The sequence below is a fragment of the Peromyscus californicus genome, unplaced genomic scaffold (genome assembly GCF_007827085.1).
Source record: "Peromyscus californicus insignis strain IS unplaced genomic scaffold, ASM782708v3 Scaffold_16__1_contigs__length_79575227, whole genome shotgun sequence".
Taxonomy (NCBI): domain Eukaryota; kingdom Metazoa; phylum Chordata; class Mammalia; order Rodentia; family Cricetidae; genus Peromyscus; species Peromyscus californicus.
The window spans coordinates 70,851,804-70,877,100 of record NW_026294458.1 but is presented as its reverse complement, the minus strand read 5'-3'; the positions used below and the strand labels follow the sequence as shown (position 1 = coordinate 70,877,100).

Here is a 25,297-nt window from a genome sequence, read left to right as displayed (position 1 = left end):
GGCCATGACTCAGTTTTCTGCATTGAATTGCATGATCCCCATGGAATTATTATTATTAATGAGTTCCAGGTCTGATTTGTGTTCTAACCTTTTAAGGATAGGATCCCACCACACACCCCATCTCTATTGTCCTTAGGAAACAAGGTAACAGTCCCACGTCCTTGGAGAAGTAATCTCTCCTCTTTACTACTAAACAGACATTTTCCTTCCTTCCCATCCCAGGCACATCAGCTGGATCATTCCGCCCATTACCTGCGCCTGAAATTTCTAATGGAGAACAAGATGCAGGTCTACATTCCACAGCCCGAGGAGGACATTTACGAGCTGGTAATGTTTATGACCGCTGTCCGTGTACATTCCATTTGAGATGATTTTCAAATTATGCATGTACTTGTGGTAATTGTAGCTGGTGGAGTGGAACGGGTTCTGAAATGAGGGAGCTTCCTTCGGAGCTCCAAAGCTGGCAGAAATAACCACGTATCTCAGACACCCCAGAGTGGCGTCACCTTTTTGCTCGTCCTGGGAGCAGGGCTGCACAGTCACACAGGACGTGGAGACCTGCAGGTAATGCTCAGGCAGGGTTTAGCCATCACTGCCAACTCTTCCTGCAGACTTCTATTTTCAACTGGTGACTCTAAGATCAGTTGGCACTTGTCAAAATAAAAGCACGCGCGCTCCAGTTCTGTGCGACTTCCACGTTCTTAGGAAAACTGATGGGTTAAATCTTGTGGGTGTAAAACAAAACCACCCCGGCCGTCTGATGACATGCCCTAAGCCTCTCTTGGAGAATGTTCTGGCCTCTTGATACTTAGTCATCTTTCTGGGGCCACAGAGCTGTTTGTTGTGGATATGGGCATGAAAACAGGGTAGGGCCTTACCACAGAAAGCAGAAGTACAGCCCAGAGGTTTCCTTTGGAAAGGGGAACCACGGTGTAGAATTTCATAGGAAATGGTGTTTCAGATCAACTTTTTGAACTATACTTCTTATATTAGGAAACACTCACCAGTGTTAAGCACACAGTTTAAAGAGCTTTGACAAATATGTACCATTATGTACATATTTGTTTTCACTGCATCGGTGATGATTTGGAATGTTTCTGCCAGCCTCTATAGAAGGTCATCTCAGATCCCTCTAAATGTTTCTAAGGAAATGTGAGGCTGTACTTCTGTAACAGTCTGTCATGTTGTCTGTTGGAAAAGGATCAAGGTGGGGCTGGAAGGGTGGGTGGTTCTGTGGTTAAGAACACTGACTGTAAGCCAGGCGGCGGTGGCGCACACCTTTAATCCCAGCACTAGGGAGACAGAGGCAGTCGGAGCTCTGTGAGTGCGAGGCCAGCCTGGGCTACAGAGTGAGTTCCAGGAAAGGTGCCAAAGCTACACAGAGAAACCCTGTCTCGAAAAACCAAAAAAAGAACATCGACTGTTTGCAGAGGAACTGACCGTGGGTTCTCAGTACCCAGATGATGGCTCACAACCATCCATAATTATGGTTCTGGAGTATCTGGTGCCCTCTTCTGGCCTCTGTAGTCACTGCACACATGTGGTATACAAAGACATACTTGCAGGCAAAACAGTCATATATGCATACACATATATTTACATTTATTCATATATATACCTATATATACACACATATATGTATATATAAATAATATTGAGAAAAAAGGGAAAAGGACCGAAATGATTAGTCCCCTCTAAACCACTGTTGACCAGGTTGATGGAGGAGGCCACGTTAACAGTGAGGGACTGAGATGTCCCTTCCGAGAAGTAGAGAATAGCCAGTGTCTGCGTCCTGTGAACGAACTCTGTGTGAGAGTCCTTTCCTTACTTCAAGAAGGAAAGAAGTACTTAGGGGGCTGAGGCAGGAGGATTACCTGGCCCCCAGGAGTTCAAGGCTAGCCTGGAGAATAACGTAGCAAGCTGTGTGTGGTGTGGTGAACGTCTGTAACGTAAGCACTCGAGAGACTTGGGCAATGGACTGAGAGTGAAGGTTTGGGGCCAGCCTTGGCTACACAGTGAATTTCAGATCGGCTTGGGGCATAACCTGGAACTATGTGATCTAAAAACTCGAGAGAGGAGACGATTGAAAGGCTAAGCAGATAACACGGACATGGATAGTTTAGTAATTCCATACGATTTGTGAGTTTTGCATACTGTACATCGCGGGCCTCATAGGTAACCAATGTCTGTGCCCTGTGTGTGCCAGGCACGTGTGCTACTCTGAGCCACGGCCTCAAAATTTTTATTCCTCGTCTATTATTGTTTTAAAACTTTTTATTTTATTATTTTATGTATGTGAGTGTTTTACCTGCATGTATGTGTGCACCATGTACATGCCTGGAACCTAGAAGAAGGGGACACATCTCCCTGGAACTGGAGTTACAGATGGTTGTGAGCTGCCATGTGTGTGCCGGGAACTGAACCTGGGTCCTCTGCAAGAGCAGCCAGTGGTCTTAAGCATTGAGCCCCGTCTCCAGCCCTCCTGGAATGTCAGTTTTAAGCTTTGCATATTGTGTGGTCTTATCCAATGGGGTGATGAAGTGCTAAGTCCAGTCTGTTTGGGCCTGTAATTGTTGTGTCCACGTTAGGGTTTTAAACAACTCTAAAGTACAAAGAGACCATTGTGTTCTCTCTCACCCTTTGCAGAAGTCTCTGGCCCAGAGATTCCCCAAGGAAGCAGTTGCCACGGTCTTGCCTACACCAACACCTCCATCTTACCAAGTTCTTTAAGCTTCTGTGCTCTGGGCAGCTTGGTGTCTGACAAAGCTTCTAGACCCCTGCCCAGAGCAATGCTTGTAGTTGCACAAGACGGGATATGTATGGACTTCCCCATGGCTTAGTTATAACAAAATGCTTAGCAAAAATCCACTTTAAATGACAGATAGCGTGTTACTAGCTCCCTAAATTCTAAGACCTGGTAGTAGGTATAGTGACTACCAGTACTCGGGAAGTAGTGGCAAGTATAAACAATATTGGGAGCTGTTAGTAGCAACTAGAATATGATGCTGAGATAACTTTTCTATTCATGATAAAGCCTCAGGCACTCTCAGGATTGCTGTGTGTGTTGCCCATGTACATTCATGATCAATGGAGATGCTACTTTTTGCAAATATTCTGGGTAATTTTTACTTTTTTCCCCAAGTTCACAACCCCTGGAATCATCTCAGTGGGTCCCAGGTTTTGGATCTCTGCTTTAGATCATTCATCTGGATGTGGTTTCATTCCCAGGCAGAGCCCCTCTGAGTAATGTTCCTGGTGGCTTTCTGAGAACTTATTTGATGTCTTGTCCCTTTCTGAACAAGCAGCAGTCCACACAGTGTTAATTAGCTTTGATCCTTCATCTGCACGCTGATTCCAGTGCTCTGCAGGAACCATGTTCTCACACATGCTCCCCCAACCCCGCCCCAAATACTTAATTCTATGCCATCAGCAGCAGAACAGTGAGTCCTGGCCTTGAGATCTTCTTGGCGGGTGATGAGTGTTCATGTTAGTGGGCAGGGAGTTCTCTTGCATGTGAATATCTACTACTAGTTATTGTCTGTCTGCATTCCTGATTGTATTCATGTAAATGTTACCCATTTGGCTATTTCCTCGTGAAATTTGTTGGGACTAATCCATGGAATGGTCACAAACCTGGGGTGCAGTCTGTAGAGACACTACCTTTCAGATCTCACACTAAACGAGTTCTTATTCAAGTGATGGGGGAATAAAATGTGCAGGCAAAATTGATTAATTTATTTCTTCATTCATCCAGCAAATATTTACTTAGCATTTTTTGTGCCTGGCATAATCTCTAATTCTCACAGGGTATGTGCCAAAGAGAAAAGGAATTCTGTTTCTGGAGGAGCCTCTATTCAGGTTTGCAGGCACGCATTTAAAACATGGCACCACCAGCAGGTTTTGAGGCTTGGGAAAGAAAGAAATTAGGGACAGACAGGGGTGTGGCGCTGGTGTGCTTAGCTGTGCCGTCGGAATGGGAGGCGGGAAGAATGAGGGTGTGAGTCTTAGGTATGCTCTGCAGAAAGTGTCTCAAGAGGAGGAGGCGGGTATGGGGAGAAGGGTCCGTTGGTAAAATTCTGGACACACGAGCGTGAGCTCCAGAGTTAAACCTCAGCACCCCTGCAAAAGGGGTGCAGTGGTGTGTAGCCGTGATTCAGCAGCTCAGGGAGAGACAGGAGGGTCCTTAGAGTTCTGGCTACACACACCTGACACCAATCCCTGACCTCCACATGCATGTGTTCATACACACCTGCCACCGATCCCTGACCTCCACATGCATGTGCGCACACACCTGACACCAATCCCTGACCTCCACATGCATGTGTATACACACCTGCCACCGATCCCTGACCTCCACATGCATGTGCACACACACCTGCCACCGATCCCTGACCTCCACATGCATGTGTTCACACACACCTGACACCAATCCCTGACCTCCACATGCATGTGCACACACACCTGCCACCGATCCCTGACCTCCACATGCATGTGCACACACACCTGCCACCGATCCCTGACCTCCACATGCATGTGTTCACACACACCTGACACCAATCCCTGACCTCCACATGCATGTGCACACACACCTGACACCAATCCCTGACCTCCACATGCATGTGCACACACACCTGACACCAATCCCTGACCTCCATATGCATGTGTTCACACACACCTGACACCAATCCCTGACCTCCACATGCATGAGCACACACACCTGCCACCAATCCCTGACCTCCACATGCATGTGCACACACCTGACACCAATCCCTGACCTCCACATGCATGTGTATACACACACCTGACACCAATCCCTGACCTCCACATGCATGTGTGCATACACACCTGACACCAATCCCTGACCTCCACATGCATGAGCACACACACCTGACACCAATCCCTGACCTCCACATGCATGTGCACACACACCTGACACCAATTCCTGACCTCCACATGCATGTGTTCACACACACCTGACACCAATCCCTGACCTCCACATGCATGTGTATACACACACCTGACACCAATCCCTGACCTCCACATGCATGTGCACACACACCTGCCACCAATCCCTGACCTCCACATGCATGTGCACACACCTGACACCAATCCCTGACCTCCACATGCATGTGCACACACACCTGCCACCAATCCCTGACCTCCACATGCATGTGCACACACACCTGACACCAATCCCTGACCTCCACATGCATGTGCACACACACCTGACACCAATCCCTGACCTCCACATGCATGTGCACACACACCTGACACCAATCCCTGACCTCCATATGCATGTGTTCACACACACCTGACACCAATCCCTGACCTCCACATGCATGAGCACACACACCTGACACCAATCCCTGACCTCCACATGCATGTGTATACACACATGACACCAATCCCTGACCTCCACATGCATGTGCACACACCTGACACTGATCCCTGACCTCCACATGCATGTGTGCAGGCACATGCATGCCCATGCATCTGCATTAGTGGGTGACCAAACTGACCGAGCCTGAGGCAGGGAGGAAGTCACCCAGGAGGTAGGGAGGAAGTCACCCAGGAGGTAGGGAGGCTGCACCGTACCAGGAAGTAAAACAAACAAAAGAGGTGGTGCCAGACATGAGGTTAGAAAGCAACAGGGAGGCTGTGTAGATAGGAGTCCAGAGAAGGGAACCCTAGGAGAAAAAGGACCTTACACGTGGCCTTCTACATCTGTGAAGTCATCAAGCTGTAGACTGACAGTGTCTGAAAACAAAAGGGAAAACACCTCCCAATTGTTACTTCTCTATGATATATAATATATACAGTCCAATGTACAGTTGATGGCCATGACTCTACTGAGTATGTGTAGACTTCCTGGGCCCTTTTTCCCAATCTGAAAACAACCATTTATTTTATTAGTTATCAAACACAGTCTAAAGTATGTATGAGCTGGTGAGCATGGATTTTGTGCAAATACTGTTTTCCACAGGAGAGTTGAGTAAGCAGGGGTTTGGGTATTCTGGGGTCATGTGGGCCCTGGAACCAGCCCTATATTTAGTAAGGACAATAGGTGACCTCTTCTGTTACAGGCTCCTTGAGGGTGGTGTACAGCCGATGGACCATACAGGATATGGGCACATAGAACCTCTGCAGGCTAGGACACTGTGGCTGAGATGGGCGGCCATGGTGGCTTAGGCTGGGGCACCCAGAGGAGACAGGGAGATAGGACATGATTTTGTGAGACCCAAGTGCCCGCTTATTGAAAGCAGTATTAAAATCTGATGATCTCTTCACCCAGTTTTTGAACAGAGTAGGGGAGATGCAATTTCATTAGGTTAATGAAATGGAGGTAATTTAATATATGCGCCACTTATTTGTGCATAAAGCGCCCAGATTTCAAATTTCCTAGCTCTAAATACTGTGGTTTCAGAGAAACATCTTAAGACACAACACATTCTTGAAATTTCCTGTATTTTATGAGCGTTTTTATGCTCGATCTGGCCTCAGTCTCAGTCAGCACGAGTGATCATGTGGCTCCGAGGCCCGTGTATACTGCACTGAGCTGTCCTCAGAGAACAGCGGAAAGAGGAGAGAGTCTGCACAAACTGTATTCCTGCCGGGTGTTCGCAGAGATGGCTAGAACAGTAGTTATATGCTGCCACCTGGCGGGAAGGACTGGCCATCACACATATTTGAGAATGCTCTTCCCAGGGCTCACCTAAGCAGAGAAGAACTGTGGGTAAGGCTGTATGGCTCACTGTGCTGTCCTGCTAGGTCTTTGTAAGCTAATTATTTAAGTCATTCCATATTTGTCATTTTGGTGACTGTGTCTTCTGATCATAAAATCACTATCCCTGAAGTCTTCTTATTGGACAATTACATTTTGTGAAACGTTTCTAAAGTATCTATATAAAATCATATTGAGTTAGACCCCCTCACACCCAGGCTGTCCCGCTAACATTCCTAGCTCTAACCCTCATCCTGCGGTGTCATAGTACACTGAGGAGGTAATTTGTACTCTCTTCTTCTTGCCTGAATAAACTGACATGTTGGAATGATGGGGCAGGGGCAGCCATCACCAAGGACTTCTTCCGTACTACAGAATGAAGTGTCTGTTCAATTCTGTGGCTTGAGATTGATTTTCATTTCAAGATCAAATAACAGTTTGCATTTGCTTTTGCTCTTTTATTTTCAAACTTGGATTTCAGCTTTAGGCTTTTTTGCCGAAGAAGGTCCACTCCCCTGACCTTGGGCCTTTTTGGGTTTCACAGGTTGGCCTGAGAGTCACCAGAGTGGGGCAAAGAGAGCTGTATCTCTGGGCGTTCTAAGACTGGGCTCAGATCCTGCCCTGCCTACCCTGGATGTGCAAACTTATTGCTATCTCACCAGTCTTAGCCCCCCTATTTGTAAAATGGAGATCGTGATGGTCCCAGTATGGGCTGAAAAGCCACATAGTTGAAAATTCACGTTGTATGAGGTTAGGTCCAGACAGATGAAACCATAACATCAGTTAATTTCAACACTGTTTCTGAGGTGCGAGCTATACACTGTTTCAATCTTGAGTGTGTACAGAAACACATTATAGACAGTGTTGGGGTACTAGACAGTGGACTGATTTGTGTACTTAATTTTCTAGCCTATTTTGTGTAGTTAGTTTAGTGGCTACTGGAGAATCTTGTCCATCCACACATTTGTTTCAGTATCAACGTCCGTCTCTACCAGTTTATCCTACTGTGGATTTTTCGTGTGTAAGTGCTATGGGGCAGCACAGAGGTGCCATGTAATTTGAGGAATCTCACTCAACATATTCATAACCGCTGTTTAATTTTGATGAATCCCTTGCCCAAGTACTGGAGGGTTTAATGACAGACGCATTATTTTTTCAGGTCTATGATGAATTTAGGGTGTTATCTGGAGTGATGTGTGTGTGTGTGTGTGGAGAAGGTGGGTTAGAATCCATACTGTAGCTGAACTTGGTGATGAGAATTCTAAGTTTCCATTATAACTCTCAATAGGTTACAACATTTAAAAAAAAAAAGACTGATGTAATACGTATTTTTGTTCAGGTATCCATTATGAAAAAAATAGATTAACAAAATGCTGACCAATCCTAAGAAGCTATTTGTGATGGATGGGGTCCTAATTAGCCTCCTCTCTGTAATTTGCAGCTTTACAAAGAAATTGAAATCTGCCCCAAAGTCACCCAGAGTATTCACATTGAGAAGTCAGACTCAGCCGCTGGAAATTACGGTAGGTTTATTTGTCTTTGCTCTTGGGTGCTTGTGTTCCAGTTAAAGCATTTCTGTGTAAACAGAACGTGCACATATTTACAATTCAATAAAAAGCCTTTGGGGCCTGTCTCAAACGACGCATCTGTCTCCTGTGTTGTGAAGAGCAGTTGAGCTATGAAGAGAGATGCTCACCCTGGGCACGGGGAGGGAAGCCTCTGGCCTTCAGTCTCTTAACTTGAATCTGCAGGATTCTGCTGTCTTAAGAAGGAAATTGGTAGTTGGGGAGTGGGGAGTGGGGGTCTGGAAAGATGGCTCAGTGGTTAAGAGCACTTGCTGCTCTTCTAGAGGATCCACATTCAGATCCCTGCACCTTGGGTGGCTTACAACTGCTTGTAACTCCAGTTCCAAGGGATCCTAATGCCCTGCCTTCTTCTGGCTTCTATGGTTCCTGCACTTGTGTTTACCATACACTCTCACACACTCACACACACTTACACAGACACACAGAAGTACAGTTGTTAGAAGGAACTGGATATAATGAGAGTGGATTGCTTTATTTTATGATGTGCATAACATGTGAAGGAAATATTCATTTACCTGTCCTGACCACAGACAAACACCATCCTACTTTCTCCGCGGGTGAAGTTAAAAGAGCTTGCTTTCTTGCTCTGGTGCCCAAGACCACCATGCCCAAGACCACCGCTGACTCGCTGGTCACGAGGACGGACTGCATAGTGTCCTTCACAACTGTGACTTATTACAATGAAATAACACAAAGCAAAATCAACAAAGACAAAGGGACAGGAAGAGAGTGTAGGGACAACAGGCTTCGGCTTCCAGAACCGCTCACTCACTGGAGCGAGAGGAGAGAGTTGAGTCCCCAGGGTCAGCGTGTGGCAACACACAGGATGTACTGTTTTGGGGGAGCTTGTAGAGACTCAGTCCCTGAGGCCTTTCTTGGAAAGTAGGTCATCTAGACACCCTCTATCTGACACACACCTAGAGTCCCAGGAGGAAAGCAGGTGCTCACTCTGAATGACATGGTTTGTACTGTGTAGACGTACAAGCCATGTTGGAGTGTTGGGAATTTCCCTCCAACTAAGTGGTAGGTGCCAGTCAAGGGCCAGACTTGTGCAGGTCTGTCTGTCTTTTTTCTTTTCTTTTCTTTCTTTCTTTCTCTTATTTTTTTGAGACAGGTTTCTCTGTGTAGCTTTGGCTATATCCTAGACCTCACTCTGTAGCCCAGGTTGGCCTCAAATTCACAGAGATCCTCCTGCCTCTGCCTCCCAAACACTGGGATTAAAGGCGTGTGCCACCACTGCTCAACTGTTGTGCACATCTTTAAAAAAAAAATCTCATATCTTAGATATGTAGTCCTTTCTGTATATTTAAGACTACTTTTAGCTTCAACAGTAACAGAATTAGCACTGAGTATAGTTAGTTGGGGAACCTGGAGAGGTAAAGTTAGCTGAGGTAACAATCACAAAGCCCAGCGCCCCAAACCTGACATTTCCTTCTCACCCTCACCACATGGCCTCTGAGGACCGCCTGAGACTCCTGTTGTCTGTACTCCCAAACCAGGCTGGAGAACTTGTCACCCGAGATGCTGTCTGTGGTTTGCATAGAGGAAATAGGAGAAATGGCGAGTTAGGTCTTACTCAGTGACAGTCACAGGTCTAAGCAAATCACAGCTACCTATTTACAAGTGTGGGCCTACTGTGTGCTGGAAGGAGCTGGCAGTTCCTGGCAAAATGTCAAGACCACTGCTTACATGTATTTGAGATCTTGCTCTCTGAATGCGGCTATTAATCTTTTAGTGTTTGAAAATTTCCAAATCCTTCGCAAAGACAGCTGGCATTATGTTCCTTCTGCATCTCCTCCTGCAGGCAAATAACCTCATCTCAAAATGCTCATCAGTGTACTGCAGCCTAATGAATAGGACCTGGTTTTGTAGCTCTGGCCACCTCCATTATACCTTCACGCCATTTACTGTTTGACCCTCGAACTAAACACATCAGAAAGCCTGGAGGACATTTTCAATGGCAAAGAATTAATGTTTATAAAGGGCTTATTATGCAACAGAAGTGTGACCTCCGTGATTAGAGCCGTAATTGGTGGCGCTGGCGGAAACAAGTGTCTGGTCCCTTGGACTCAGATGCTCTGTGGTAGTACTTCTTCCTCGCTCGTTCTTCATTTCTGTCGAGCGAGCGAGAGTAAGCCAGTGGGAATCCAGAAAAGAGCAGATTTCCAAGCTCTCGGGCTTTTAGTCTGGACTGAGTGATTTGGGGACCCAGAAGTAGGCACTTGGCATAAAAAACACCCTATAGTTACCTCCATTTCTTTAGGGGATGTTCCACAGGTGCCTAAAATTGTAGTTAGCGCAGAATCCTGTACTGTCCCCCCCCCTCCCATACATGCATACCAATAATAAAGTTCCCAGTTTTAATGTGTATGCACATTTTGTCTGTGTGTTTATCTGTGTACTGTGTTGCATACCTGGTGCCTTTGGGGGCCAGAAGAAGGAACTGGAATTAAAGTTGGCTGTGAGCCACCCTTTGGATGCTGAGAATCGAACCTGGATCCTCTGGAAGAGTAGCCAGTGTTCTTAACCACTGAGCCATCTCTCCAACCCCTAATAAAGTTTGATTTGTAAGTTAAGCATATTAAGATAGTAACAAGAATGGGTCATAATAAAGAAGAGCTGTAACAATATGTTGTAATTAGAGTCGAGTGTGGATGACCACAGCCATAGAAGGTAAAAACCATGGGTGTGAATGCGGGTGCTGGACCGTATAGACTTTAGGGCTGCTCAGACTGTGTGACATAAAGTGGTGTCTGGCAGTGGTAGCACACGCCTTTGATTCCAGCACTCTGGAGGCAGGGGCAGGTGGATCTCTGTGAATTCAAGGCCAGCCTGTGCTACAGAGCAAGGAGTTCCAGGACAGCCAGAACTGTTACACAGAGAAACCCTGTCTCAAAAAACCAAGAAAGGAAGGAAGGAAGGAAGGAAGGAAGGAAGGAAGGAAGGAAGGAAGGAAGGGAGAGAGAGAGAGAGAGAGAGAGAGAGAGAGAGAGAGAGAGAGAGAGAGAAAGAAAGAAAGAAAGAAAGAAAGCTTTGTTTGATTGGGGTTGGGTTTTGTGGCCACCATTACTTCCATACAGTTCATAGCCCCCATGCTTGGAGGCTGTGGCCGTGTGTATATATATATATATATATATATATATATATATATACTGCACTGATGGAGGAGGTTCTCAGGGCCAAACCACTTGGTACCATTTCCTGAGCTTCACTCTGGAAAGCCCTGCTGCATGGCTGGTGACGTCAGCTAAGCCAGTTCCCAGTATCCGGACTCCTATTGGCAGCATTGGCTGGGAAAGAGGAAGAGTCCCTGTCGTAGTTACTTTTCTGGTTGCCGCTGCTAGGAAACCCTCTAACAAAGCCACCCAATGGAGAAGGGGTTTATTTCAGCTCACAGCCCGAGGGGATGGTCCGTCATGGCGGGGAAGTCCTGTGGCGGCAGGAGTCCGAGGAAGCAGGAAACAGTGAATGCTCACCAGTGGACCTTCCCACCTCAGTTAACTCAGTCACGCCTGGGATTGTCTCCTCGGGGATTCTAGATCTTACTAAATTGGCAGCCCACAATCCTAGATGATCTGTTGGCCTCCGACCCCAGAAACTGCTGGGGCATCTCAATGCACACTCAGTCAGTCTGCATCCAGCCCTAACGTCAGCCTACATGTAGCTTTCCTGTACGTATGAGCTCCACAGGTATGCAGACCAATTGAGGATGACCTAATAACTCAACTGGCTGAATAAATTTTTCAAGAGTATAAACACTTAGGCCAGTCAGTGATGGGCGCACACCTTTAATCCCAGCATCCAGGAGGCAGAGGCAGGGGGATCTCTGAGTTTGAGGCAGGCCTGGTCTGTAGAGTGAGTTCCAGGACAGCCAGGACTACATAGAGAAACCCTGCCTTGAAAAAAACCAAACCAAACCAAACCAAACCAAACAGAAAACGAGTAAACACCTGGGCATTCTTCTCTCCTTGCCAGCCCCTAGATGGTGCTCAGATTACATGCCGCTTAGACTAAGCTAGGTCCTAGGCGGTCTCTGGGTGGCCGTGTGCACAAGTCAACACTGTAGCTTTCCCTTGTCTCGGAGTACCTCTGAGACTCTATGTTAGCTGTGTGTCATCCTTTTGGTGTGTGTCTGTACTTGAACAACTCTTTCATCCTGGACCTGGTTTGGGGTTCTCTATGTGGATTCCCTTTGGCCATGGGTATCTGTATGAGGGATTTCCTGGCAGTTCCTGAAATGAGCTAGTGATCTAGTTTCTTCACTCAGTCTTAATTACTTCCTTTACTAGGTCGCTAGGCCACTTATCACTCATCACACCTTCCTGTTTTTACAAGGGCAGCCTCCTAATTGTTGGTTACCTTAGTTTGATATTGAATGATCTCCTTCTGTCCGTTGGCGATCATTTTGGCCTTCGTTAGAGTCTGCTGAGATTAGAGCATTCCTATCCCACATAGAACCTTTGTTAATTGGCTATAAGATCACTGTGTTCTTCATTCAGCTTGCGCTCGTTGATGTAGGAGATGGTTACACATGCCCCAAGGCTGTACCTGTGCTGCACAGAGGTGCCGGCATGAGCTTCTTGGCCCCACCCTACACATTTGTCCTTTAGGATGCTGTGTGTGTGTTGGTAAGGTTGTGTCCTCCTTGTATGCAAGCCTTTGGAAAGGAAGCTGTGCCCACGGCCCCTTTGTTTGCGCTGTTCACAGTCGGAGATGACCCACCAGATTGAGAACTCTAGTATGCTTCTCTGTCCAGATGTCTAAATTTTGTACCCAAGTGCCTGGTGCAGAATTTCTTAGTTGATTGTAGGGCTCCCCTGCCTCACTAACTCCTTATCAGTCATTCAAACACACACACACACACACACACACACACACACACACACACACACACACACACACCAGGAACAGAAGGAAATTCTTGACTGACCTCTGTCAACTGTGGTTCCAGAGCGTCCTCTGCCTTGATCTTGTCTTCCAACTAAGCAGGCTCGTTCTCAGCACATGCCATTAGCATCTTAATTCCTCTCCCCCATAAACATGAAATTCAAACTGATAACAGAGTGAAGACTAGGAAGTTCTGTTCTCTGTCTGACGGAGTTATAGGAGAATTAGCAGTGGCAGGTGGCCTTTATTGCCCGAAGCCGGTCACCTGTTTCCTGGTACCATGAGCTAAACAGAAAACTTCATGTTCACTTTGACAGTACTGGAAAAGTCTCAGTGGCTCTCTGGCATCCAGCCTTATAACAGGTTTTTTTTTTTCTTTCCTTTATTTTTATTTATTTATTTTGCCTATTTTTTTTTAAACAACCTTTTCTTCTGCTCCCAGCATTGGTTAACTGTTTAGTAGTTTGAGGATCACTAGTAGAGTCTGAAATCAGCTAACCAGATTCCAATATGAAATGGTATAGGTAAAGTGAGTTTTCAGAATGTGGTAATAAATTAGAGCAGTGTCCAGTAGCAGTGTGTATGGGGTGAACACACACCCCACCCTGGGACAGTGTGTCCTACCATGTAGAATATGAGTGAACACACACCCTACCCTGGGACAGTGTGTCCTACCATATAGAATATGGGTGAACACACACCCCACCCTGGGACAGTGTGTCCTACCATATAGAATATGGGTGAACACACACCCCACCCTGGGACAGTGTGTCCTACCATGTAGAATATGGGTGAACACACACCCCACCCTGGGACAGTGTGTCCTACCTTGAATGAGTGAGTTAAAAAGGTAAGGGACCCCATGAGGTAAGCCCGTCGGTCTGTCGTGTGCTGTGTAAGGAAGGGAATGGGAAGGGCAAATCAATGCCCTTTGCCAGGAAACAGGTGAGATAAAATAATGCCCTTTTGTTTGCATTCACAGGCGAGTATGAAGTATGAAGATTAGTGGACCGAGTGGTATTTATTTTTATAAGTAGTTACTTTTAGAGTGATCTAAAAATACCTTTTCCCCTGCTGTGTAAAACAATCTGAACAACAGGAAAGACAAAAAATTCCAAAGTGTAGCCCAAAACACAGACATACCTCTGTGCTCACAGCAGGTACTTCCTGTTGTTGGCTAAACACTCAGAGGTGTGATCCCTGCGGTCTGTCTTCTGTCTTCTGTAGGGTTTTCCCTGTCTTCTGTGGACGAAGATGGTATTCGAAGGCTCTATGTGAACAGCGTCAAGGAAACCGGGTTAGCTTCCAAGAAAGGTAAGACTGTGGATGCCTTGGCTGCTTCTGTTTCTGTTATTTTTTTTTTTTTTTACTTTTTAGTTTTTGAGACAGGGCCTTGATACTTAGCTAAGGCTGGCTTGGAACTCCTGGTGTGGCTCAGGCTGGTCCTGGACTCATAATCTCCCTGCATCAGCCTCTCCAGTGTTAGCATCTACAGATTTGCAACCCCCCACCTCTACCCCCCACCCCCACCCTGTGCCTCTTGTTTATCTCATAACCTTTTGGATTTTTCTCATTGGTTAATGAGAAAGACATTTTCAGAGGGCTTGTGTATAAAGAATATTTCTCCTTGAAAAAAATGCCAAGGAAGGGGGTTTTACTCTATGAATTCGGGTGTGCAAGAAGTGTCACACTCCTAGGTTTGGGATGAGACTCTCAGCCTGTATCTATGAGACTACTGCAATATTTCCTCTAATTACCATGGCTCTTTATCTTCTGGGGAGCTCTGGGGCCTGGGGGAAGCAGAACTTTGGCCCTCACTGTCAGAGGCAATCCCCAAGCCTGCAGCACCCCCAGAAGTGGCTGTTCCACTCGTCACTTCCTGGAGAGTCAGCAGAGGTTGGTTTGAGATCCAGCCTCCTCATCTCTGTCATCTGCTCTCCCCAGCTGTGTTCTCAGGTTCCCTTGTCAACCTAGATTGCAGTGGACCCTCTATATCCATGGACTACACGTCTCTGGGTTCTACCAACTTCACGTTGAAAATCTCTAGGGGAGGGAGGGGGTCAGTGGTTAAAAAAGTTACCAAATACTGAACATATACTCACCTTTGTTCCTGTCATTATTGCCTAAACAATATAATGTAGTTACCAATTTCAAAGCATTTATATTGCTTTAGATATTACAGATAATTTACAGATGATTCAAATATGGCTTTATGCAAATTTGACTCTACTACATCTGCAGATGTTTTCAAGGGCCATCTTGGAATCCACCCACTAAGGGTACCAGGAGAAACCAGAACTTGTCCACTCCATTAGTTTTTAGGACCACAATTACAGATTAAACTCTGTGGCTCAAACACACAGAAAATTTTTCAGTTCAAGAGGCTAAAAGTCTGAAGCCAAGGTGTTGGGAGGATCGATTCCTTTTGGAGCCTTCTCAGGGAAGAATCTGTCAGAATTCTTAGATACGGCGGCTGCCAGTCATCTCCAGTGATCCTTGGTTATTAACTGATATGTTCCATTTTGGCCTTAGTACTCAACATGGCCATTCCTCCATGTCCTTAGTCCTTCTGTAGCTGTCTTCTAAGAACAGAGGTCATTTTCATTTAACACTCACCCTAAATTTCCATGAATTTTTGTCTTAGGGTTTATGTCTTAATATTCTATAGTTGTAATAGTTATTTTAATTATCTCCATGATACGTGCCTGAACCTCTTTCCAAAGAAGGTTGCTTCCTGATGTTGTAGGCAGAACATGATTGTTTTTGTTTTGTTTTGAGGGCGTCACTGTTCAGCTCATTATACTTACAAAAATATGAAGCCGGTCAGTAAGTTTAGGAATTTTGTTCTTGGTATGGAATCTTGTGGGAAAATAATCCATGTTGGCCAGCACGTGTGTGTCTGCTGTGCCTCAGACACAGTTACCCAAATCTCATCTGCCAAGACCACTTGACTGGAGCCCTGGGAACAAAGGGGAATGAATGTCCTGCCTCCATCCCTGTGGCAGTGGAGCACAGTACTGGGTGTTTCATAGCTTGTGAGTTCCGTGTGTGGATCATTTCATTTGTGCTGTAAGCCAGTCTGTGTGTGCAGACAGAGAAGGTGGGACGAGGGAGGGATCCTGAGGATCCTGTGCTAGCTGTCCTGGGGGAGAACCTCCTGCCTGTTCCGTCTGTACTTTCTAGACCACAGGCAGACTGGAGGCCAGAGTGTGCAGAGGCGCTGAGCTGCATCTCAGCTGAGAACCGAGACAGGTTCATCCCCTCCAGACCTGGGGCCTGATCGTTATCACTTTCAGCAGGATGAGTGTGCTGCGGGCGTGGCCCGGGGGTGGGGGAATCTTCTGGCTTTAGTCACATCCTGTCTTAGTTCTTTGAATCTCAGAACCCCGATGCTCCATGAAAACAAATGTCTCCCCAGCCTCCTCGCGCCATAGAGCAGTGTTCTCAGCAGAGGTAAGACCGTGTGTATGGGTCTTCTCCAGCCACAAATACCATCCTGACACTCCACACAGGGCAGGCAGTGTCAGGAGGAGGCGCGTGGAGTGTTAGCTCTGGCAATGAATGAAAACATACATCCCACCACACCCCCTTCGGGGATCACTGCAGGCCACACAGCCTATCATCCTGTGTGTATTCTGTACCAAATGTCCCCCTCCCCCAGCTTCCCTCGACTCTTTCCAGTCTAGCTTGATGCTGTCCATCAGCCAGCCTTCGATACCTGTAATCTGTTTTACCTGGAATCTGTGAGATATTTTCTTTCCCAGAGTCAGTGACTCCAAGTCCTTTGACCACTCATTAGCATATAGACTGGAACTCGGACTGGCTTTTTGAACACAGCCTAAGTGCCTGCAGCCCTGTTAAAATGACCAGAATATGTTGTTGAGAGGAGAGGCCAGTAGAGCCATGGCCGCAGTGGATCTGAGCGCTGTTTGCATTAACACACTCTGGTTTTCACCTTCATTTCTTCTCGTTGGCCACACTGGCCTTTTGGCTATTCCTGCAGTTGGGTCCCATGTTCCCACTCCCACCCTCTTGCTCTTCACACACAGACGGCTCTTAACGTGGGCTCACATTGGCTGCCCTTGCAGAACGGACTTCCTGTACCTTGGTGTATTCTTTGACCCTTCGTCTCCACTCATCTCGGCCCCTGTTTCTTTTTGGACTGTCACTCTCCCTTTGAGATCACCCGAGAGACATTTGTTGTCCTCTGGGATTTTCATGATGGCCTCGCAGGACATAGCCTGGTTGAGAAGGACACACGCCATCTTGCTCCAGACAGCTTGGATACTTTTTTCATAGTCAAATCTTATTTCCAGCGTCAGTTAGGGGTAAATGGCAACTTGGAGAGCCAATGTCTATTGAATATCTTCAGAGATTACACGATTAGCTTCATTTCCTCTCCTCACCACATTTCCCTCTTACATACGAGACTGGGGCTGGGGGTGACATGTCAGCTGTCACAGAGGCTGCGCATGCCACAGCTGTGACAGACCTCAGTGAGAGGTGTCACAGCACAGTCCTGCTGACATGGCCTCTCCTCTTACCTCATTCTGAGAAGAACTCCTCCTGTGTTGTCTCCCTGGTGTTGCCATAACAAAGTACTGGAAGCTGGGTGGCTTACCGCAGCAGAAATTTCTGTGCCCGCAGTTCCGGAGAAGCCAGGCAAGGTTTCACTGGCCATGCTCGCCCTGAACCTTTTGGAGAGAACCCTCTCTGGCCCCATCCAGTGTCTGTGGCTCCACATGTTTGTGGGCTTGTGGCTGTATCACCCCAGGCTCTGCCTCCATCTTCACTGGTCCCTGCTCTTCCTTGTGATCTCTCTTCCATGGGCCCAGTGAAGGTGTGTCAGTGGACACAGGACCCACCAGACCATGCAGAGTCTTATGGTTACAACCATAAAGATCCTCTTTGAAGGAAAAATTGTGCTCACAGCTTCTGTGAGTGCAAGGACACAGGGACAAAGTTTCCAGGGGTCAACACTCCACCTGCCATTATCTTACTCTGCCAGTCACATGAACCTGGAAGCTTCCTTCCGAAAAACCTTCATAGATGCCTTCTGACTTTCAGATCTTTTTATCCTAATATCCTGTAATATCTGACTTACAGGTCTTTGAGTTGTTTTAAGAAAAGACCAAAGCCAGCCATGGCTCACACCTGTAATCCTAGCACATGAGAGGCAACGGAAGGATTGCTGTGAGCTCAGAGTCAGACTGAACTGCATAGTGAGTTCCAGGACATACACACTCATGCGTGCATGTACACGCACATACACACACATGAATGCATACACACACACACACACACACACACACACACACACACACACACACACGCCAAACTCTAACACCTCTGGTTTTCATATATTGGAATTTTATATTTTCTGTTTAACTATTACACTGCTCCAGATTTTTACCTAAAAATGAATTGTTTAGGGCTAGAGATATGGCTCAGTGGTTAAAGTCACTGACTGTTCTTCCAGAGGCCCTGAGTTCAATTCCCAGCAGCCACATGGCAGCTGATAACCTCTTTAACATCCATGGAATATGATGCTGTCTTGGTGTGCAGATGTACATGCTGACAAAACACACATAGAAATAAACAAATAAATCATAAATACAATGAATGCTTTACTCAACAGAATTTTACCTTGGACACAAAAACATTCACATTTCATTTCCGTCCCCTCCCCATGTGCTTTTCATTTTGTCTATTTTATGCTCAGTAATGGGTTCTGTAAGTTTTGGAGATCTGAGTGAGGATAGCCAGGGTTAGCTCCAAATCTGGGAAGTGAGAACTCCCTAGAATGATCCTTCTGCAGAGTCAGAGCTGGGATCCATGACTGCCTTGGGTGGGGTGGCTCCTCAATTCTGCAATTCTCCTGTCTCAGCCCTTCCTTCACCTCCGTTCTCAGGGAGACTCCCTTCCCTCACCGCCGCCTCCTCCTCCTCAAGCAGCTGCAGTGGTATATAAAGATTTGAGCTGCCCCTTCCTTAGGCGGCACGCCTCTGGTCTCCCCAGGTTGGGCTTGTTCTTGACTGTCCCTTTGGGTGGCCCTTCCCCAGGAGTGCCCTGCAAAGGTTTCAGAAACTTCTGAGGACGCGGCAAAATGAAATGAAGATGTGCTTCCCGGGTCCTCGTGTCATTCAAAGGCAGAGGGAGTGGTGATGACAGCTGCATTTGGTTCCGTAGACTGTCCTCTCTGTATGAATTTGGGAAGAAAAAAATCTTCTTATAGTGGTAGGCAGAAGAAACTTCTGCATTTTAGTTTCCTAGGAATGATAATAGATACAAGTGTGTACAAAACACTGTTGCCAACATTTCCAGAAACCAGCATGTTGGGGAGTTAACCAGACTCAGCATTTGAAAAAGAAGATTGGCAGATGCTTAGAACACATTGAAGAAGTAGTGAGTGGGTTCAGGCCAGCAGTTCTCAACCTGTGGGTCATGACCCCCTGCAGGGGGTCACCTAAGACCATTGGAAAACATAGATACTTACATTACAGTTCATAACAGTAGCAAAATTACAGTTATGAAGTAGCAACGGATAAGACCATTGGAAAACATAGATACTTACATTAGAGTTCATAACAGTAGCAAAATTCCAGTTATGAAGTAGCAACGGAAACAATGTTATGGTTGAGGGTCCCCACACCATGAGGAACTGTGTTAAAGGGTTGCAGCATTAGGAAGGTTGAGAACCGCTGGTCTAGCGCTTTCTCAAACCCATGTGAGTACTGCATCCTGCTCCCAGCAGCCCTGGGGTTGTGAGACTCATTCCAGGAGAGCTTGGCATGCCCCTTCCGTCAGAACTTCTAAGTAGTTGTGCTCTGATTTGTGTGACATTAAAACTTTTCCACCTTGCCTTGCTTGGCAGGCCTGAAGGCGGGGGATGAGGTTCTTGAGATCAATAATCGTGCAGCCGGCACCCTGAATTCATCTATGCTCAAAGATTTCCTCTCACAGCCCTCCCTGGGCCTCCTGGTGAGGACCTACCCTGAGCTGGAGGGAGGAGTGGAGCTTCTGGAGAACCCACCGCACCGAGTGGACGGCCCTGTGGACCTTGGCGAGAGCCCCCTCGCTTTCCTCACCAGCAACCCAGGTAGGCTGTGCCCAGGGCTGTGCCTCGTCAGCCTGTGCCCTGGGACACGCTCCACACTCTGTGCACCTTGGGCATTGGGAGGTGTCAGTGAGTGAGTGAAGCTCACGGCTGCCCTGCGCTTCCTGTTGACATTTTGAAGGGGAAGGTGTTTTTGTGTGTCTTTTGCTCGTTGTCATCTTGGAGAGGGGTGAGTGATGGGAGGCCACCATTTCGTGGTCGTGGATAAAGGCATGGGATCTCAGAAGCCCCGGAGAGGCATAGTCCTCCTGTAGCCTTCTCTGTCTCCAACCCCAAAGTCTGCCCAGCCCTGCCCCTCTTCCCCCGTGAGAGGAGCTGGGGGCTTTGTGAGGCATCTTCTCCAGCACGTGTTTGCTGGGTGTAACTCACGTGAACGTGAATCGGGTCAGCAGGAACCCTGCCGTACCCTGCTCCATCTGTTACTCTTACCTCCCTTCTTTCCTGCTCCCTCTGGTGCCCATGTACACATCCTGATAGAAGCAGCTTGGGTGACCCCTGCCTTGGAAGCCTTCCTGGGACCCCCACAGAGTTAGTGCCCACCCACCACCCCCAGCTCCAGGGCCTGCAAAATGTATCTCTTTGGGCTCCGGCCATATTGTCCTATGGGGGTTACTTGTTTGTTTGCTTTTTAAGTTTTAGTCTTTGTAGCCCAGACTGCCTTGGAACTCCCTGAATAGCCTGGGTTGGCCTTGAACCCAAGATTTCCCTGCCTCAGCTTTCCGAGTGCTGGCATTACAGGAGACCACCTCCATGCCTGGCTCATTTGATACTTTTTACTTGCCTGTCTCTTTCTCTCATGTTTGTTTTCTTGGAATGGGGGTGTTTTCTTCCTCTGTGCCGTCCTTCCCTTTGGACATGACTTCCCACACAGGCGACCCTTTCCTATTGAACTTGACACTCACTGAATGAACAAAGGAACTGGGTGGATTGCTGTAGCTCAGTTTTTATGAACTGGTGCTAGGGTTTGGGTTGACTGACTAGGCTTAATTTCAGAAGTATTTTCTCTTCGGCTTGTGTTTTCAGGGGGAGAAAAAAGCTTGAGGCAGGGCGCACGCGCGCGCGTGTGTGTGTGTGTGTGTGTGTGTGTGTGTGTGTGTGTGTGTGTGTGTGTGTGTGTGATGCTTTTCTAGTTCCATATCTGTGTTGTTAGGGCACTTGTGTATCGCTGCTTGCCATTCTTGTCTAATTACCATCTGCAGCTTGGCTGCTTCAGCGAGAAGCCTGTGATCGATCATTCATGGTTTTGTTTCGTGGCTCTCGGAAGAATTTGACAAGTTGAAGCTTCAAAAAATTGATCGTACTTAGTTACTATTGCCTTCCTTGGATGGCTGTGTCCTAGTGGTCTTCGCTCTTAAAAAGCTGCTTCGGGGAGCCCAGAATGCCAAGAAAAGGGGGACCATGGAGGCTATTCTCTCAGATGGCCACAAGGTGGCATTTGTGATCCTACAACAGAACCCACAGCGGCTGTCCTGCAGGGTGACAGTGAAACACACTGGGTGGGATGGGCTTGTTACAGGATTCTGTGATCATGTACATGCAGCTGGAGTGTGGCCGTGTTTGGATTAATTTCCTATCAGGGTCATTCCTATCCTTCATAGATACAGATTCAGAATTTGCATATTATAATCCACAAACTGAAAGCTGATCACCCCACCTGATTCTGAACAACTCGGATCTGCCCGGGCACATCTTGTTTTTGGTTCGTTCCCCACTGCAATGGCAGATGAAGCGGTTGTGATGGGGAGTTATGGTCCACCAAGCCAGAAATGGTTACTCTCTGGCCCCCTAGAGACAATGCCCCTGTGTAAAATGGACTCTTGCTTACAAATTGCTTCCTTATTTACTGATACTGTTTCTTACTGAAAAGACCCTTCAAATATACACAAATTGTTTCCCTGAGTGTTTTTAAATAATTGTTTTTGAAACCAGGTCTAGCTCTATAGCTCAGATCAGCCTAGAATCACTCTATGTTTCCAAGTTGGCCCCCAAATTGGAATCCTGCTGCCTCAGCCTCTTGAATACTGAGATTATAGTAAACAAGGCAAAATAGTTTTTAATGTGTTCTTGTCTATATGTTTCTGTTTTAGAAGGATCTGGGTGTATTCCGTGTATGTGGTAGTTATCCTGTCTTTGATAACAATGGAGTCTGTGAAGCCCGGGCTTTCCTGTCACCTCCCATAGACCAGGCACCTTCGGAGTCCCTGTGCCAAAACCACTGAACGTAGTCTTATCTAAAAGTAAAACTTCAACCATGGAGTCTTCTGTGGGAGATTTATTCTTTCCTTTGTTTTTATTTTTCCTAACCAAATGGCTGTGACTTGGAGCTCATGGTCCCCACCTGGGTCTCTGCCTTCTGGGTCTCTGCCTTCTGGGTGCTTCCACTTCCTGTTCCTCATTTAACAGCAGAAGATGAAAGGGGAGAGCAAGGAAACAGGATGGGTAGCCCACGAGCCTGCCCCATAGCCAGGCAGAGATAACACAGACTCAACAGATGGCCGGCCGATAGTTAGCACAGAGCCGCTGGACAATGGGTAGCCTCCACTCCAGCCTTGATCTAAATTTAGAAGTAACTAAAAATAGTAGCCATCCGAGTGGCAAGTTTGGGATGTAGTGCTAGAGCGTCTTTAAGATGGTCATACTGAGTATGTAGTGACCTGGACAGAGACCCAGGTGGGAAGTGGGAACATCTCGGGGACTTTGAGGCCCACGTGAGCTCTGGTGCTGTCTGCCCAGCATGCAGGCTTGACCAGACCTTCCCCTGAGAGCCAGGATTGAAGGTATTGATTCTCTTTCAAGCTTTGGTTATTTCTGAACCTCTTTCTCACACAGAGGCTTGTATGTAGAAACATCATAGACTGGTGGTTAAAAATAGGCCCTGAACCAGGTTCTTCAGGACTGCATTCATTTCGATGTGAGCCCGTGGTCCTGTGAGTCCTGATGCATCATTCTGTGTCCTGTGACCTCATTATAAAATGGAGATGAGCACACTATCATCCTACTAGGCCAATGAAATGTTTAGACGAACAGTAAGTACTAAGAAACAGGTTACATCCTAAGACAGCGTCTGTCACGGAGGACATGGGGGTTGTCTGACCAATAACAGTCCCTCCCCACTGTCTGCTCCTCCACTTCTGCCTGCAACGTGCAGCATGTCTGCAACTCGGGCTTATGAACTTCACTGTGCTTGCCGTCTCCAGGTGGAGAGAAGGAACTCTGTAGTACCGAACGCTGAGGTCCCTGGACCCCTTTCGCAGCTCTGGAGTCGCTCTGACTCTTGTTGTGTGTTTATTTTGGTGGTGGTTTTAGACGGCATTTTAGACTCCTTGACTCGTTTCCATGTACCTAGGCTTGGAACTTAGACCAGCAGCCCTTCCTGTTTGCAGACTTTGTCCTGGGAAAATGGTAATGAGGAAGCTCTGGTGATGTGCAGACTTTGTTGATGCTCTTTCGGGGTCTACTTCATTGAGATTTTGACGTTGGAAATCTGTTAAGGGGCTGTGCATTTTCTTTTACTCCTTGATAAAAGAAGGGAGCGTAGCGCATGTTACCACGTTGCCTTCAAAGCCCAAGGTCTGGAAAAGGATGTCTCCTCCATATTTTAAGACCCAGTTCTAATCCATGGCCATTTGCAGTCCGTAAGTTCTGCCTGGAGTCTTACGGGCCCTGTTTTCGTCTTATTTCCTAAGCATTTGTTTATACACACACCAGGAAGCTAGCCAGGACCCAAAAAAAGGCAGTTCCCCCAGTGACTGTTATCCTGGGAGGATCCTTATTGTAAAGGCGAAGCTGGTGTGAGAACTTGGAAACTGTTTGCATGGAGTTTCCTAGAAGCCTTTGCTAAGTTCTTATGGGATTTGCTTTGAATCCTGACCTTAACATTGGGGAGCAGGTCATTCTTTGGTGTGAAGGGCTGTTCTATGCATTCCTACAACCTGCTCACCCCCAAACAAAAATGCCCCTCAGAAATTGCTGCTGTCTGCCAGGTGTCTTAGAAGCTACACACCTACCTCAATCAGCTACGCATCTCAGCGAGCATCAGTGTAGGAAGGCAGATACAGATCTGAATATTTTTAGAAGCTTCCTAAAACACGTGTCCATCTTGTTTTAACATGCTTGTCTGGCATGTCCCTCTACTGCCACTCCTACTAAGGGGAGAGAGGGAAACTTATTTTGAGTGTTGGCTTCACTTTTTTCTTATTAAGAAAAAATTTTCGTTCATTTTACACACCAATCAAAGATCCCTCTCTTCCCACCCCCCAGCCTCCCCCCAAACCCTCCCCCGCTCCAAGAAGGCAAGGTGGCTTCTTAATGAGTAAAATTACCGTGGTATAAAATATAAATCATGAAATTCACCACAAAGTTACTTCTCCTAGCAATTAGCAAAACTCAACTTTTATGCAAATTCTAAGATTTGTCATTCCAAGGCCGGGCGGTGGTGGTGCACGCCTTTAATCCCAGCACTCGGGAGGCAGAGCCAGGCAGATCTCTGAGTTCGAGACCAGCCTGGTCTACAAAGTGAGTTCCAGGAAAGGCGCAAAGCTACACAGAGAAACCCTGTCTCGAAATACACACACACACACACAGAATTGTCATTCCAGTGGCATCTGTGGTATCTTTTCAGAAGTCTTAAGTGTGTGTTTAGAGCCAGGTACGGTTGATATAAACCTGTCATTCCGGCAGGATGGGTGACAGGCAGGATTGCTGAGAGGGAGAAGTAATCTTGAGTAATGTAGCAAGTACTAGACCAGCCAGGACTACATTAGCAAGACCCTCTTACACACACACACACACACACACACACACACACACACACACACACACACACGAAAATTCTGCTTGTCTCTCTTAAGTTCTGTTATTAGCCGTCCTTCCTTCCAGTGCAGTGCAGTGCCGTGTAGTTCAGTGCAGTGCAGTGCCGTGTAGTTCAGTGCAGTGCAGTGCCGTGTAGTTCAGTGCCTCGCCTCCCCGATGCAATGTCCCGTCCCT

General features: G+C 47.0%; 1 protein-coding gene across 7 annotated transcripts in view; it reads left to right on the top strand.

Annotated features, from left to right (window-relative positions):
- The window catches only part of Tiam1 (TIAM Rac1 associated GEF 1), a 385,599-nt gene that overhangs the window by 311,159 nt on the left and 49,143 nt on the right, over nucleotides 1–25,297 (top strand). For all 7 annotated transcript variants that reach the window (XM_052741102.1, XM_052741097.1, XM_052741100.1 and 4 more), the window contains 4 exons: nucleotides 223–327; nucleotides 8,163–8,244; nucleotides 14,422–14,508; nucleotides 20,069–20,293. In XM_052741102.1, coding sequence (XP_052597062.1) covers nucleotides 223–327; nucleotides 8,163–8,244; nucleotides 14,422–14,508; nucleotides 20,069–20,293 — 499 coding nt within the window. The remainder of the gene's footprint in view (nucleotides 1–222; nucleotides 328–8,162; nucleotides 8,245–14,421; nucleotides 14,509–20,068; nucleotides 20,294–25,297) is intronic.